General features: G+C 46.0%; 1 protein-coding gene across 1 annotated transcript in view; it reads left to right on the plus strand.

Moving 5' to 3' along the window:
• LOC144146068 (caspase-3-like) overlaps window positions 1-14952 on the plus strand; it is a 36971-nt gene extending 22019 nt beyond the window's left edge. Inside the window, exons 5-6 of the mRNA XM_077677993.1 lie at window positions 995-1214; window positions 9851-14952. Of these exons, the coding sequence (XP_077534119.1) occupies window positions 995-1214; window positions 9851-10227 (597 nt within the window). The 3' untranslated portion in view covers window positions 10228-14952. The remainder of the gene's footprint in view (window positions 1-994; window positions 1215-9850) is intronic.
• The last annotated feature ends 1624 nt before the right edge of the window (window positions 14953-16576 follow it).

Below are 16576 nucleotides of genomic sequence, written 5' to 3' on the forward strand. Positions count from 1 at the left end.
ATTAAACATTCTGCATCGTACCAGAAGAGCCTGGCTTGAAGCTATCTCGGAACGGAATATCGCGAGCCTGTACCCACATACAGGGTGTTACGACGATAGTTGGAACACTTTAAAAATTTTTCCTGGGCAAACCACCGCTCTGCTTACACTCAAACTTCACACGAAGGTCGCATTTTGTGGCCTATTTTTTTTGACACTGGGACCAACGGCGGTGCTTGCCAGTTTATTCTGAAAATAAATAAAAACCATTTTCGTCAATGGGAAAATTGGCAGCCGATTTGAATGTGCGAGCCAGTGCAAGCTAATCTTGAAACGGTGGCGCCACCTGGGGTATGCAGAGCGAAACGGATGATGGGGATTCACGGCAGGAAAAGGCCAAAAGAGGTAGCAGACGACCAGAAAATTTCTCATCCCTAGTTTACGATGATCACAACATAACAGGTGATACCAATCACAATAAAATATTCCAACTAAATCGTCACCAATCATCACCAATCATTTGTTTTCTCACCCGCTTCCACATTTTCTGCAGAGCTCTTCGAAGTAACTCTGATTTTCTGATCGTCTACTACCTCATTTGGCTCCTTCCTACCTCGAATCCCCATCGTCCGTTTTGCCCTGCATACCCCAGGTGGTGTTGCCATTCCAAGATCAACTAAATGTTTTTTGTTTATTTTCAGAATAAACAGGTAAGTACTGTCACTGTTCCCGGTGTCAAACAAAATAGGCCACAAAATGCGACCTTCGTGTGAAGTTTGACCGTGAGCAGAGTGGTGGTTCTCTCTGGAAAAAAAGTTTAAAGTGTTCCAATTATTGTCGTACCACCCTGTGTGTAGTATGCACTGTGGCGCATGGCCAGTGGGTTTTTTTTCTTCCTTCCAAAAGGGACAACACTGGGATGCACTGCATTGAATACATATAGCTGCCAGGTGATGCAGCAATGAAAGTGCCTATCCTCAGCTTGTTAATAGGGGTGATTCTTTTGCCCGTGCAGGAAATGAAGACCCTGCTGTCGGAGAAGGCCCAAGAGGAGCAGCAGAAAGCTGCGGACTGTCTGGTGGTGGTGCTGATGTCGCACGGTGACAAGGACACCATCTACGGGTCCGATAATGAAGAGCTTCCTCTGGGCGATATCTACGAGATGTTCAACAACGACAACTGCCCCGTCCTCCAGGGGAAGCCCAAGTTGTTCTTTGTCCAGACGTGCCGTGGACGTACGTATTATCCCAGCTCGCACTGGACTGCGCTCATTTGTAACATTGCAGACTCCATGGCTACTGTTTCTGTTGTTACAGCTAAGCTACCCCGAAAACATTACGTTGTACACGAACTGCATGCTCACACTGTTGTTTTTGTAGCTAGCTGATTGGCCAAGCCCACTGGTCACTTTTAACTATGCAGTATGCTGATGTTGCGTTAATATCACAATGGGTAATGCTGCGTTAATGCCAGTTCATGTATAATGTCGCCTTGTTTGTCCATGCATAGGTTTTACTGGTCAAATGGGGTTGAAATCGGCTAAGTTTAGCAGTACAAACTGGCCACGCTGTTGTCATAGCCAGTGTCAGCAAACCAACAAGAAAGATGATGTGAGCAAAACGGCACTTTGGGAGAACAACTCTCATTAAAAAAAAATATGCATAAATTGGCCAGAAAAGCTTATTAGAACATGGCCTAGGTGTTCTAGACTGTTAAAGGGACCTGAAAGTTGGTTTCTAACGAAAATCATAGCCATTTTAGCACTGATTCAGCGTCAAAAGACACCTTCACTGCTATGAAATCACTAACCACACGGTGCATTTTCGTTCTTCATTTCCTTTGCAGTTATTCTATGACGCAAACAGATAAAAAATTGCCACTCTATAACAGGTTCTTGCTGAATGTTTTAAAAAATTTTCTGAGTTTTTGTCAACTTAGTTTAGAGGGGCGGCCATTGTGCGTGCTTTGCCGCTTATGTTGTGCCTTGAGGGTGATGAGCACTGTTCCAGCACAATAATATATTAGGTACTCGCACCCATAAACGACTTTGTTGCGGAACACCCACCTTGTAAAGGTGGCGCCACCAGAGGACAGAGTTGTGAGATGCCTGACCGAATTCCTTTAATGGTGGTGACTCAGAACAACAATGCGATGATGATGATACTGATGTGTCATGTGCAAGGAAGCCACATTTTTCTTTTCCATGATTCCAAACTGACTTATCCCACGAATAAAAGTTCTTTTTGCACCTTTTTTTTTATTGCGAAAATCAGATTTTTAGTGGGGTGCGTTAGACTTGAGTAGATACGGCGTATAAAACAGTGAGAAGGCATGCGCACCAGTCACGGGAAATAGCACTTACAAATAAAGATCATCCGTGAGACAATACTATTCCATTCTTAGATAGTGCAAGCTCAGCACTTCCAGTTGCAATGCAGAATGTCGAATAAATGTGTTAATGTGCCGTGCCCTGCCCACACGGAGTAAGATACAGTCGAATCCCGCTACAACGAAATTTTCAGGACGTGCGAAAAATTTTGTTGAAGCGAAAATTCGTTGAGGCAAAATCTGCCCCAATACACCACGGAAAGGCCAGAAAAATAGCCCCGTATGTTTCCGCATCATTGGCAGCATAATACAATGTTTAGAAAAAGGAGTGACGCGCATTAACGTCGTGCTTATTCGGATAACAAACATACCAATGGTTATCTGTTTTTTACCTGCACGCATAGGGGGGGTTGAAGAAATGCAAGCGCAAAACATATTGCTGTACAACAAGGCGTGTCTGCCGAGTGCATTACTTGCAGATAGCTGCTAGGCTGTTGGAAGCTCCCCTCTCACTTGTGGCAGGAGCAGTGCCATTATCTTATCCTCTCACAGGGCACGGCAGCTACTAACCTTGGCAGGCAAGACACGCGCGCTTGCATTTAACGCGTCCGCGCGCTCGAAACTAAGGTTGGATGACTTGGCTTCAAGACCAAACACGCAAACATGATTTTTGCTCTTGGCTATGAAGAATGGTAGAAGGAAAACGGCAAGGACAGCTGCTCACAATGCATACATGACGGCACCGCGCCAGCAGCGGAGCACATTCGCGTGATTTCAACTGGATACAGATTGGCTGTAGCTCCGGCTTGGCAAACCGGGCCTGCGCCTCATGTAAAGACGGCCAGCCACATCGTTATCACCAGCAAACAATGGCGTTTGCTTTGTTTGCTATGAGTTTGTTTTGTTTTGGGTGGTGGTGTGCGCGCGCGGCGCCCATTTTCGGTGAGGCTAAACATCCTGAACGTATAGAAAGTTACAGATAGCTGGCGTTATGCTTATTTTTTTTGTGAAACAAATGTTCAAACCTGGCCCCAATGGGCGTAAATTTCGTTGAAGCGAAAGCAAGCCATACAAGTGGTTCGTTGTGGTGAGGACTTTGGTTGCATTGACTTCTATGGCTAAGTGATGGGGAATTGGAAATATTTCATTGAAGCGGAAATTTCGTTGAAGCGGTGTTCGTTGTAGCGGGGTTCGACTGTATAAACAGGAGTGCCCACTTGGCTACCTCCGACGGGGTCTTAATGACCCCAACTCGCGGAGCACAGTGTACATGGCGCTGCCAACAGGCACTATTACCCAGCATTTTTCAAGCGATGGAGCCTGCTCACCCCGCCAAGCGCAACGGCAAGGGGCATTCCGGCTGAATTTTCGTCTTCTTTGCCAGCGGTTCGTTTTGGACATGTTTTGCTGCATCTTCGCGTTCGTTCTGGGCCTACTACGCACAGCTTCTTGGGCTTGTTCAACAGCACCTCCTCGGTAACTGGTACCTGACGGAAGGAAGTGGTCGTATGGCAAAAATACCTGAAGGATTGCTTAGCAGAGCGGGAAAACAAAAAGTAGAGGCCACGTACAGACATGTGGCCACTAGACAAACACTACGTTTTCTGCACTGCGTGCCACGAATGGGAGTACGTCCCGTAAATTTGTGAATTCGAATCCGGTTGTGTTCTACGTGTGTTACAAAAGCCGGAAGAAGCCAACTAATTCTGACAAATAGCGATTTTCAAAGCGCCATCTACTTTCTTTCCATTTGTAAACTAAACTTACTGGCTCAAAATCGGTGTGACTGCTAACCAGTCAGCTGATATGCCGAATTGATTCAGTATCTCTGCCTGTGTCGTGCGGGAGTGCATCCCGAGTTTCTTTTCTTCACTTTTGGGACTGCATACGACAGTACGCATTGCATTATGCGTACTGCATACCACACTACTGTAAACAAAACCTGGTTATAGTGAAGTCTAATATGCACCGCGATTAGTTCGATATATCCAATAGTTTGGTATAGCTGAACCCGTCTATAACGAATTTGTTTGTTACGAGTTCGCAATACACGGACCCCCACTGCCAATCTCGCATAGAGAAACGAACACATAAAGTATGCCATTACCTTACACAAAACAATCCATCTATTGCGTGCAATAAAGCTACTTTCAGCCTACTTCGCAAAAGAGCGGTGATTTTCGTTTTCACTTTCTTTTTGGCGGAGACATCGTTAGCACCACTTCAAGTCCATGTCCTTCAATATCGAAGCAATATTGGCTGACTGGATGGGCTCCGTCGTGAATCCCGTGCGTCGGAAACAGTTACGGAAGGTGTCGAGTGTCACGTCGCTCCATGCGAGTCTCAACATCCAAATCGCCGCTCCGAGACCCCATGCATTTCGGTGGCAATTGTAGGCGCGCCGAGTTCGATATATCCGATGTGAACTTCGTTATAGGGAATATGTTTAGCATGCATTTTCGTAATGGATTTGGTTTAGTTTGATGTATAGCGTAATTCGCTTTATCCGGGTTTCACTGTAGTGCACTGCACTCCTGAGAACTACATCCTAATAGTCGAAAGCAGCTTGCTAGTTGCCATAAAACACACATGAAACGCGGAGTGCTGCTTGAAAAATGATGATTGGGGCCAGGCGCTTTTGAAGGCAGCACTAGGTTTCAAATCACCTATTTGAATTGCATGAACAGCTGCTCCTTTCATCAGTTCGGACTAGTTGTGAGTTATTCTGAAGCAACCACAGCAGGAGCACGGGGGGGGACACTTCGAGAAATCTTTCAATATCGCGGCTCCCCATAGTACCAGTTAGTTCCATGCTTTTTTGACACAGCACTTGCCCCTCCCCCTACCTCTTTAACATCTGAACACTTGCGAACCAGCTGTTAATTACGACATGCACATACGACTTGCAGAGGGCAGACTTCTGCATACCTGCCAGGTTTTCCGAATCATCCGGGAGATTCTCGGATTTTGATGGTTTTGTACGATTGTACGGTCGAAACAAAAATCTCCCGAATACACACCCGGGTTTGGCTAAACCCTTCTCCCAGTCTAGCCACATTGTGCTGGAGCTACCTGCCGACCCAATCACATCCTACACCACTGGACATCGTAATAACTTATAAAGCATAGTTGGCAATGCGTGCAAGTTGAACTGGTCAGTACCACAGAAACGCTGAATGCGAGAGACAGTAAAGAAAAATTGTCTCCAGTTCCGAGCACCAAGGTCTGGCACAATCCGAGCTCAACCGCGTTCTTTTGGCGAAGTGTCGCAGGAACGAACATTGTTATCCTCGACAGTATTCCCAGAACTTCTTGAATAGGGCGGCGTCAGCCACATCGGAGATTTCGCAGCTGGCCAGTGGTGTAGCTTGTTAGTAAGTTGGACGGCAAAGTTGGCTTCCTACTCTGTAGTAACTAAATTAGAAAAGTATGTAAATATTCCTGTTGCCACTAATTTTTCTACCCTCCCCCCCCCCCTTCCTGGTAGGATCTACCTAATGCCATCGTGGCAAACCTGGCAGGTATGCTTCTGTCGATGCCACTGTTAGCAAGATAGCGACAGGTGTGGATTTCAGCACATGTTACAGATATTATTTAAGTTAAATGAAATCAAATTTAAAGAGACATTAATTCAAATTTATTTTAAAAAATACACAAGCACTTCTTATGACAGAATAAAGGTCATTATCTGGCTTGGCTCTTTATTCTAGAACAACTTTATTTTCACAAACCAGGTCATCAGAACACGTTGCTCAGCAGTGCATCTGGCGTTATCCACTGGCGTCATGGACAATATTACACAACCGCACAGTGACAGTGAACATCGGGCCCTTAGCTACGATGTGGGTTAAAATAAAGATAGCACTCAAAATTCTTTGGTCGCTTAATCACGCTGACAGCACCTTTCCATATTTGTTTCAAGGCAGCAGCCATAAATTTCTTGTGTGGGACTGTATGCATCATTGCCGCACACCTATGGAGACTGCAGACGACCCTCGTAAATGTTGTTCGTGTGCAGAAAAACCAAGACTCATTAAGCACGCAATGGGATAGCGGGTAGCAAAAAAAGGGTGATTTTTGCGCTGCATCGCTTCACCGTAAGTCGAATCAGGCTACAGTGCATGTTGTAGTGTGTGATATTACTCTGGCTCATTTTTTGTTTGGTTTTTCCCAAATCGTCGTTACACGATTGCATCTTAGATCTGTTGGGTAAGATCGGTATTTTTCAGCCCGCCTTGATTATTTTGGACTAAACGCTCGCTGATGGGGAATAAGCGATCGTCACATGTGGCGGTGTGTGATTACCCCACTGCTCATTGCACTGTGCACTGTGATTTTAGATTCCGTGCGCGTCTCGTGATAGCGCGCCCAGTTTCACATGTTAGAAAAGAGATGTCGCGGCGAAAGAAAACAAGCCGGTGGGGAGAGCAAAAAACTTGTAGGCTTGTGCGAATATTCGGGCGCTTCGAATATTCGAACGAATATTACAGTATTCGAATTCGCTTCGACTCGAATTTAAAATTTCCGATATTTCGAAGTATTCGGGATGAACGAATATCAAAACTTCGTTCAAGTTTTGGTTTCGTCAGGCAAGCCGCAGTGCCATCGACATCAGTCCTACATCTTGACTACATGTGGAGCCAAGACAAGCTAAGCCACATTCAAAGCGTTGTCGCTTCGTTGCAGCCTTCGCGCATGTTCGGCAGGGTAGTCGAGACTCCTGTTTCCTTGTTTCAAACAATGAAATTGTTCCCACTGCAACAATGGGAAAAATTTCAGCTCTCGCGAACGGGCCTGCGCGGCCCGGCGGATGATACAAACGAGCCGGCGAGGCGCCCGACTGACGAGCCGGCGAGAGACGTACGGGCTCTTTCTCCACGAACGGCCGAGCTGTTGTTTTCTGTTCGCGAAAACGCGCCGCGGACTCCACAGGCGCGCTGACGCCGCCGCGAAACCACCCGCACGCTACCGGCCGGCCGCGGCAACCAGGCGGCACCTTCGGTAGCGAAGTGGTGCGGGGCGCTCGAGCCACCACTTCTAACCGCTACTTAAGATACCGCTCAAAGCACACACTGAGTTTCTTGTGCGGTAAACGAACGAGCTAACAATGTGGGCGAAAATGGTGCTTTAAAAAATCATCCGCGCCACGAGTGAAAGCGCCTATGAAATATCTGCCGGGGGGCTAAGCCTAAACGTCTCCTGTGGAGCCAGCCAGCTGTCTCGAGCGCTTCGAAACTGCCGCCCTGAGGTGCACGCCTTCCCATTGGCGCCAGGCTCCTCCCACTGCCACGCGCGTCATTTTCTGACAGAGGCACAGGCGACTGCGAGCGCGGAATCGCCGAGGCGGGCGTTAAAATCGCGCGCGCAACGCCAACGCGCATGAATCGCGGGCAAAAACACTCCTGTAGTGAGCTTGGGCACCGCGAGTGAATAGACGAAAGTCCAGAAATTACCGCTCGGCGACATGGAGGTTAAGAACAAGCAGAAAAACGTCACGGATTTCTCCATGCGAAAGTAAGAAAATAATTACACGAAAACTTTTTTCAGTGCTCAATTTCTTGGTCTGTGTTGGTTCATACGAATTTCGGATGATACGAAGATTTTTCGCGGTCCCGCGATATTCGTATCATCGAGATTTTACTGTAGAACTTTTTTACCGGAATGTCTCAGTGACACCTGACAGCTATTCGAATTCGCTTCGAAAGTATTCGACCCCTAGGACTATTCGCTTCGAATTCGCTTCGAACTAAAATATCACTATTCGCACAAGCCTACAAAAAAGGGAAGAGCAACGTACAAAGGCACAGCGACGAGAGGGGTGCGAAAGAGGAAGAAAGCAAAGTGAAAGCTGGGCGCCCGGCGGCACGGGGGACATTATCAGCTCTCTCGATTGATTTTTTTCTTGGCCACAGTCAGTGCTCCTCTTTATCTTACTCCGTGCCCTGCCCCTAAACCAACTGAAAATATACCTAACCATCTTTCTTCGCAAAAAGAAAGCGTAGAATTGAGCTGAGAGAACATTTTGCTGTAAATAAAATCACGGCTGTTGGGGAAAAATTTCCATTGCTGGGGCTCAAACCCAGGCTGTTTGCACCAAAACCCGTGGTTCTACCCTTAGGCTACTGAGCTCGAACAATGAAGCGCGTTTTTTTTTTAGTGGTTGCCCGAAAGAATAGGAGCAGTGTTCCAAGAGAACCAGCAGATGGTGTTGGGTGTGCACAGGAAGTGCGGGGTTGTACTGTCGACGAATAGAATGGGGCGTCTGTCAGCTGTATTGCGTGATAGCTGAGCGTATATCAAGCTCACACCCGATTATTGAATCAGGCAGTAGGCTCAGCCAAAGATCATTTGCTTGCTGGACGAAGCAGCAGTGCCGCAAAAATGGGTACATGCCCCTGAGAGTGTCCACTCAAAATTAAAGCCGTTCCACTCAATGTGAAAGCTGTCGGAAGAACAGAGCAGTGATTCACCATAATGGGCTGTAGCGCCGTTATCCGCTCACTGCTACCACCCAACGCATTTCAAATTTACTGCCTTCACAGCGCTTGCGCACCCCCTGCCTGAAACTGCGCCAGTGGGAGTTCTGTTTATTTGTTGTGCTTGCTTTTCGTCCCGCACGTGCCGGCATTGCACTGCTACTTTTTTTCGCTTACTATATCGTAAAATGAATTAATGAGCGTTCCTAACTAAATGAATGCGGGCACTGCCGGTTACTTATGAAAATTTTTCCTCAAATGTACCTGCAGTTTGCTTTGCGCTTAACAATGGGGAGATGTATGACAAGCGCCAGCGGTTCACGAGTTTCGAAAGCTTATGACTATATAAACCGCTTGGCTTTCGAAGCCTCTGGGTTACGCTGCTACAACAGCCGCTACGACCGAACGCCGTGTGGCTCTACTTGGGTCCAGCGAGCGAGCTACAATGACAGGGCGGGCCCCTAAAGTGCTCTGCACCTAATTAAAAGAAATGCACCCGTGAGTTTTTACAGCATTGGCTACGAGGGCCTTTCTGGCGATGCTTGTGGCATACGAACGTGACTGCTGACTGAGTAACTTGTGGGGACGGGTGTCCACCAGGGCGACATGTTGTTTTTGCGATTCTGCCACAACTGCTAGCGACACTGAAATGAAGTTTAGCATGCAAGTGCGTGTCGAATTGATCGGAGCTTGAATAGAGGAGATTACGCTGCCAAGGTGGAAATGCAGCGTTTGTCAGCAATTACTTCACAAAACCCTAAAAGCTGATGCTGAAACTTGCCTCACATTGAGTAATCGCCTGCATACCCACCACGGTGACTCAGTGGCTAAGGCGTTCTGCTGCTGAGTCCTAGGACGTGGGTTCGATCCCAGCCGCTGCGGCCGCTTTTCTGATAGAGAGGAGAAGCAAATACGCCTGTGCGTTGAGATTTTGGCGCATTAAGGATCTCCAGGGGGTCGAAAGTAATCCGGAGCCCTCCTTTACAGTGTACTTCGTAGCCCAAGTGTAACTTCGGCGCGTTAAATATATATTTTTTTTTGACCGTTTGTGAATGTTGTTCATGCAGGGAAGTCGGACATTGGAACAGCCAAGTACGTTGCCCCCGACACGGCGGACGCTGCCAGAATACCGTGCAGTTCTGCATCAGAACCTACCACCCGGGTGGCTTCCTGGTTGGACATGTACATCTGCTACGCCTCAGTGCCCGGCTACGAGGCGCACAGGAACACGGCCACGGGTGCATGGTTCCTGTCGGCCGTGTACAGGGTGTTCAGCCAGTACGCCCACGCCATGCAGCTGCAGAAGCTCATGCACCGCGTTAACGACGAAGTGACCAGCCAATCGACCACAGACGGCTGCTTCCAGACGCCGTGCAACGAGGACAGAGGTTTGAGGAAAGAGCTCTGGTTCAACCCTGGCCTCTTTAAAGAGCCCACTGTGTAGCTAGTGTCCTGTTGTGTGTGGTGCAAGATTCCGCTCCCTGGTGGGTACAAGCTCGGCATTTCCTGTGAGCACTCAGCACCTTGTACTGCTTCGCTCGGAACACTCCTATTTTATGCAACTGCTAAAGGAGCTCTGCTCTTCCGCATTAGCAGCCTAGGGGTACAATCATGGTTTTTAGAACTAGCAGCCTTCCCTGGTGGTAGTGCCAGTCTTTGTTCCAGCACCTGTAATTTTTTTTTATTGTAAAATGTTCTCTTAGCTCAATGCTGCACATTCTTTTTGTAAAACCCGCCACGGTGGCTCAGTGGCTAAGGTGTTGCACTGCTGAGCATGAGGTCGCGGGTTCGATTCCCAGAGGCCGCAGCAGCTGCTTTTCTGATGGTGGCGGAAAGCGAAAACACCCGTGGGTTCGAGGTTTCGGCACACGTTAAAGTCTCCCTAGGGGGTCAAAATTAATCCGTAGCCCTCCACTATGGTGCACCTTATCGCCTGAGTAGAGTCGGCGCGTTAAACCCTGCAATCGTTTTTTTTTTTGTAAATAAGGGTAGTCTGGTATCCATTAGGTCAGTTTAGAAGTGGGGCACGGCGTATCGACATGTTTAATGGTCGTATTGCACCACATCAGAGTGCTGGGCCTGTGCCTACCTGGGAACGGAATATTGTGCAGGTGGCGGGGTGATCTTTGATGAAGAATGCAAATTTTGGGAGTCTTTTATTATCGTGGCAATTCACTAGGTCATTGCACTGCATATGTGAAATGTACCTCGATGTTCATGGCTCTGTGTGCCGTTTGACCTTTCCGGATAGCTGCAGCCACAGTTCCTTGCATGATCTTGGCCTGTCGTGAGCGCTTATTCACGTGGCCCACTTCACGGTAAAGAGCTCACACTATTCGTTTGGAAACCTAGGCAAGTGCGTTTTCACGCTGCCTGTTAGCCAATCAGCATTGAGAGTTTTAAGCCGCACCATTTTTGGGGCTTCAGCTTCACAAAATTCTAGACAAGTTGCCTGAGAACGTGTGGTGTTGAAAATTTCTACGTCCTTCATTCTACCAAGAGTGCCTAGAGCATGAGCTCTGCGAAAGCGGACATCTCGACTGCCTGTCTGATGTTGAGTTTTTTTGGACAGTTAGATGTGCCGGGGGGCCATGCATTTTCCAATGATTTTTAGTGAAATACTGAATATGTGCACGTAGGTCAAATTTTTGCGTGCAACTACTGCACTATCATCAGTCCTCTGCTTTGGCTGCTTTGGCTCCGCGGTCATGTCATGGTTCCCAGATGCATACATTGCACCCGTTTTGTTGTTGTTTCTTCGTGACTTCCTGAGTTCATGCAAGTTCATTAATGGTGATCATGTTCATTAAGTTCATTAATGATGATTTTTATTAATGATGATCATGCTCTTGTCTGCAAACACTTTGAAGGCGTTGTTGGGCCCATACTGCACTGCACTGGCGTGCAAAAGGAAAACCGTGCTTTTTGTTTTAAAGAGAGGACATCAGATGCCTTTCCCTAATTTCTTTCTCTCCTGGAGAGCGAACCCGGTGGCCATTGTGGCAGCATATTTACTTGTGCACTCCGCCCACCTCCTGCTCTTATTGCTTCTACTCATACTATTCGTTCCCAGTGGGTCTCCTTCTGTTGGCCATACTGCTTTGCTTGACAGTGTATCTGCACTCTTCCTCATCACCCACTTTAACTTCTGTCACTGCATGCTCTCTTCTAATAACAATTTATCTCTGCTTTCATTTTCAGACCTTTGAACCCCTTATTGCTGATTAGCGGGATGGGTGGCCCTGTGAAGCTTTTTGCCTAAAATGTAGACTTGTTTTCGTATTAAGTTCTCTTCATACCCTTAAATTAATTACGAAGCGCGTATACGGTGTCATCGAAAATGCGTGCTGAAGGCTGGCACGCCACTGTAATGCTTAGTTGAAAGAGCGTGGTTTGTAGTATTCTGTGCTGTCAGATGCGAAGAGCTTGCCGCAGTTGTTGACCTAGAGGTTGTAAATTGCACTTGCATTCATTATAACAGAGCAACAGTGGTCAGCATTGTCATTGTGAAAGGCTACTGTATTTCGGCAAATCGGTTGCAGAATTTTGCTTAAATTTTGCTTAACTTTTACTTTGCGATAATGCTTCTCTCTTTACGACACCGAAAAGTCAAATCACAAGTAAAAAAATAATGATAAAATAAATAAACCCAGCAAGTTGATCCGCATCAGCGCATCTAACTTACTGGGGCATTCCACGGTGGCCCGCTGAAGAGAAGCAAGTTGAGGTATTGGGGTCAAGGAAGGCTATTTTAAAGATTAAATGACCTACCCTTGCCAATCATGCTGTTTTGTGCATATACAAGGTATTACACTGTTTATTTGGTACTCACCAAAAAATGCTTATGCATTGGAAAGACCACATGAACTTGTGTGCTCTTCATTCAGCAAGGTGGTATCGTCCATCTCAAGTTTGTACAGCTTCGTTTTGATCGTGCTGCTGTTTAATGTTTTGCGCAAATTCTTCACTGTGAAAAAAAGCCCTTTCACATTCTGGGAGAAAAGTGAAGATCATATGAAAATTTGACTTTGAATCAAAATAATTGCTAGCTGTGATCAAGTTATGGAGATTATGTCTTCAAACAGCGTGTGCCATAGTCAAAAGAGGCATCTGACTTTCAGTTGACATGTCTGGTGCTAACACCACTCTTTGCATCTAAATCACCTCCAATTCTATGCCAGGCATGCTCTAACAACATTCCCAAGTGCCTTGTAGTGCGCAGTTTGTACTGGCGTGTGATACTTTTGCTACGTAGTCGGGGACAGTTTTATAATGCCAGGACGTCGAGTGCAAGATGGCACCTTGTCTTGTGGTTTGTGTCCCTTTACAATTTTTTCGATTGTGCCATGAATGCGGAGTACCCTTTTTTAACAATTTCAGCAAATTATCATGGTAATACCATTCCATTTTGCACAAATTTTCAGCTCGTCTTTTTGCTGCAATGGAATGATTGTGGGCTTCTTCTGCCAGATGCCGTTTGCTTGTGACATTCACTTTGTGTGCCTTAAACTGCATCATGATCTGATTGGACGGGGTTGCTGGCGACGTATTTCTTGAAAAAGGGGAGGCTATGAACGGGGAGGCTATATCGTAGTGGAGGGCTGTGGATTAATTTCAACCACCTAGGGAACTGTACAAGTGCCGAAATGTCAACACACAGATATTTTCACTTTTCCCATAGCCGGGAATCAAACCCCCGTCCTTGGGCTCAGCAGCGCAATGCCTTAGCCACTGAGTCACCATGGCAGGTGAATAACGTTAGTGTTAGGGGCCATTAGTGTTATATTTGTCTAGAATGTCGTGAGTCGAAGCCCGTCTTGTCTGTACAGTGCAGCGGCTCAATTTTAACACAACATTTTACATGTCTTGTAGGCCTCATTTTTCACTGCCATCCAATCTGTATGAGGCAGTGCGCTCAACATCATTCCAGGCCTCATAATATTGCTACGGGGAAAATGCATGAAATGTTTTTTATGTAAACCATACTTTTGATTTGGGAAATACTCAAGTTACAAAATCGTTAGAGAAAGTGGCCTGTAAAGACTTTTTGCTTGCCAAAAATTGCTGTTTACGTCTCAGGACTTCAGATTTCTGGAAAACTGGTAGCACAATCTCTTGTGGGGGCCATGAAGACAAAATGTCACTTCGTTTAATGTGAAGAAGTATCCTTTGCTAACTAGCCTAACTCCATGTCAGCCCGCCAAAATGTTTATTAAATTAAAAAAAAAGCAATATTAAAAAACTTTGATGTTCACACTACATGACGGCAGCAGCAACTTAATGAGGGTATACCAAAAATAGAGTCATTAATATCACCTAACTTCATGCCAACATTCAAGTAGTATGATTGAACATAACTAGAGGCAGCAATACCACGTAGTAATATGTTTCATGGCTGAGGCTTTGGTTGGCAGCTGCCCATGGCATGAACAATTTCCTGGGAGCATACAGACCCGGCGAGTCACCACTTCTTCAACTTTGTTGTTGTTGGCAGTTAAAATCGGCATCAGTTATTGCATCAATGTATTCGTTGAATGAACCAAGCTTTCATTTTGTCTTCAAGACCCCTTTAACCATCATGTCGGGAACGTATTCTACCCTCAATTCTCTGTGCAAGGGAGCTGCCGAACACTGGAGAGATTTTGAGTAAGTAGCCAAGAGTGCTCTGTGGACCAAGATGCCGTTCATGCATCACCGTTGCATGTTGCACTTGTGATTGCTGAAAAGCACGATTTTAATTAAGACAAGAAACCTTTTGATTGTACTCGTCATTTTCCGTTGTGGCTCTTCTTCTAGTCTCATTTTGTCCCCCAAAGAAGCTCAATATTGTGTTGCATACCGAAAGTTTTACTACATTTGGACATAGTGAAGATGTCTCCATAGTTTTCAGTGACCGAGAGTTATTATGCAGAGTATTCAAGCAATGCTTAGTGAGCGTATTCACTGTTTTCAGAGAAGCCATTTACATGTTATTGTGAAAACACATGCAAGACAGATGCTAGTACTTTGGAGGCAAGAGAAGAGTGTAATAATGTGTACCTTAATTGTTAATTGTCAGCACGATGTGTTTGTGCCAAATCAGCCGTTGTGCCTTCTCACTGTATTTTTCAGATTGTTTTACGGCTGTGTATTCTCTGAATAAAGTGACGGTTACTTATCTTTATTACCATTTCTGTGTTTGTTATTTTTGCTGTAGTAATACCAGTTTCACTTTTACGTCCTGCTTGATAACTTCTGGCTCCCCACCTAAGTGGGAGCATTTGTTTAGATACGTAAATACGTGGTGTATGCATAGGCCGGTAGCACCAAGAAAAATCCCAGCATGTTTTAGGCAACATGTCAGTACATAACTGACGGAAGCAACATTCTTTCAATTAAGGAGTACACGTTGGTTTTTATGATAGCAAATCAAAAAAGCAATGTGTTAAAAAAAAAGAAAGGTAAGTTATGCGCTCTCCTATACTGCGAGCACAGGAAAACAGAATTGAGAGAATCGACATTGCGTTAATCATGGCAGGAGCAAGAGTGGGGGAAAAATTAAACAGGGGCTGCAGAAGGCTATTGTCTTTTAACATTTGCAGTGGGGCAAGCAGATACATGGCTAAATTTTTGCTCACATGTATGAAAAGTCCAAGGAACCCTCTCAATATACAGCTCCACTGTGACAATAGACAATTTGCTTGCTTATCTGGCTTTCCCGCAGAGCGCTTGCGTCGTGCGGAAATATATCTTTAATAATGTCGTGAATTGGGCGAGTTGCAAAGATGCACTATAAGTTTCTAGTACTCTTCATGTTGCAATTAAAAAAATTCACAATACTATGTACTGCAAAGTTAAAGGAGCCATGAAGAGAAAATGCAAGTTGGTTTTATTCGAAAGATTTCGTGTTTTATAGTGCCCCCAGCGCTTGTCCGGATACAAACGGTGCTTTATTCACAGAGAAATTAAACAATTCAGGTTAAAATTTTGTATTTCCCGCTCAATCGTGCGTTTTCGTGGTCCCAAGTGACATCACTGAAACCGACCGCTCTGCAGCCTAGAGTACCTTCATTCACGCATCCGCCGTACAGGGTAGAGACACGTATACGCTGGCGCCGCCATTTTTGGTTGCTCACTCGCCGCCGAAGCAAGTCATTGTGTCAAAACCGCGCTAAAATTATCGCCGCAACGCGGTTTACTGAATAAGTTTGAATCATATTGTCTGTTTCGCGTTGCTAGGTCTCGTGGGAAACAAAAAGAATAACGCGCTGAGCCCGTTGGCCCAATTGCGGCGGCACGGGACCATTCGAAGGTTGTCTCCACCCTGTACAGCGGTGTTGGTTTGTTCCCGCGTATCTTTATGTTCCGTAACCTAGATGGCGCTACCATACCGTGGCAAGCGTTTGGTTTGTTTTTGCCCACATTTAAACCTGGCTTGTTTTTGTTCTGGGAGAAAATATTCGTTCCCTGAAACAGTGCTCGCTCGACAAATGGGGTCACGTAAGACACCGTTGCTTGCATCAATCGTCCAGTGTCGTCTGAGACAACCCCAAGCCCCGTAGTGCTGTGCAGCGAAACCAAACATGCTGTCCGCAGTACGAACAGCAGAACGCATCAGTACTTCTATGTTTACATGTGCTTTCGTAACTTCCACTGTTTGTCCCATCATTCTTATTGCTTTGTAAAGAATGTGCCCTAAATTTAAGCGCAAATCGCTCGTTCGTCTAGTTTGTAAGTTCTACCTAATTTGCGTCTGCTTCTGCCAGCCTCCGCCAATCGCAGAGCTCAGCTCATGTGACGACATAGGTTCTGTT

This window comes from Haemaphysalis longicornis, unplaced genomic scaffold (assembly GCF_048455015.1).
Source record: "Haemaphysalis longicornis isolate Haplotype H1 unplaced genomic scaffold, Haemaphysalis longicornis Haplotype H1 scaffold_7, whole genome shotgun sequence".
NCBI classification, from domain to species: Eukaryota; Metazoa; Arthropoda; class Arachnida; order Ixodida; family Ixodidae; genus Haemaphysalis; species Haemaphysalis longicornis.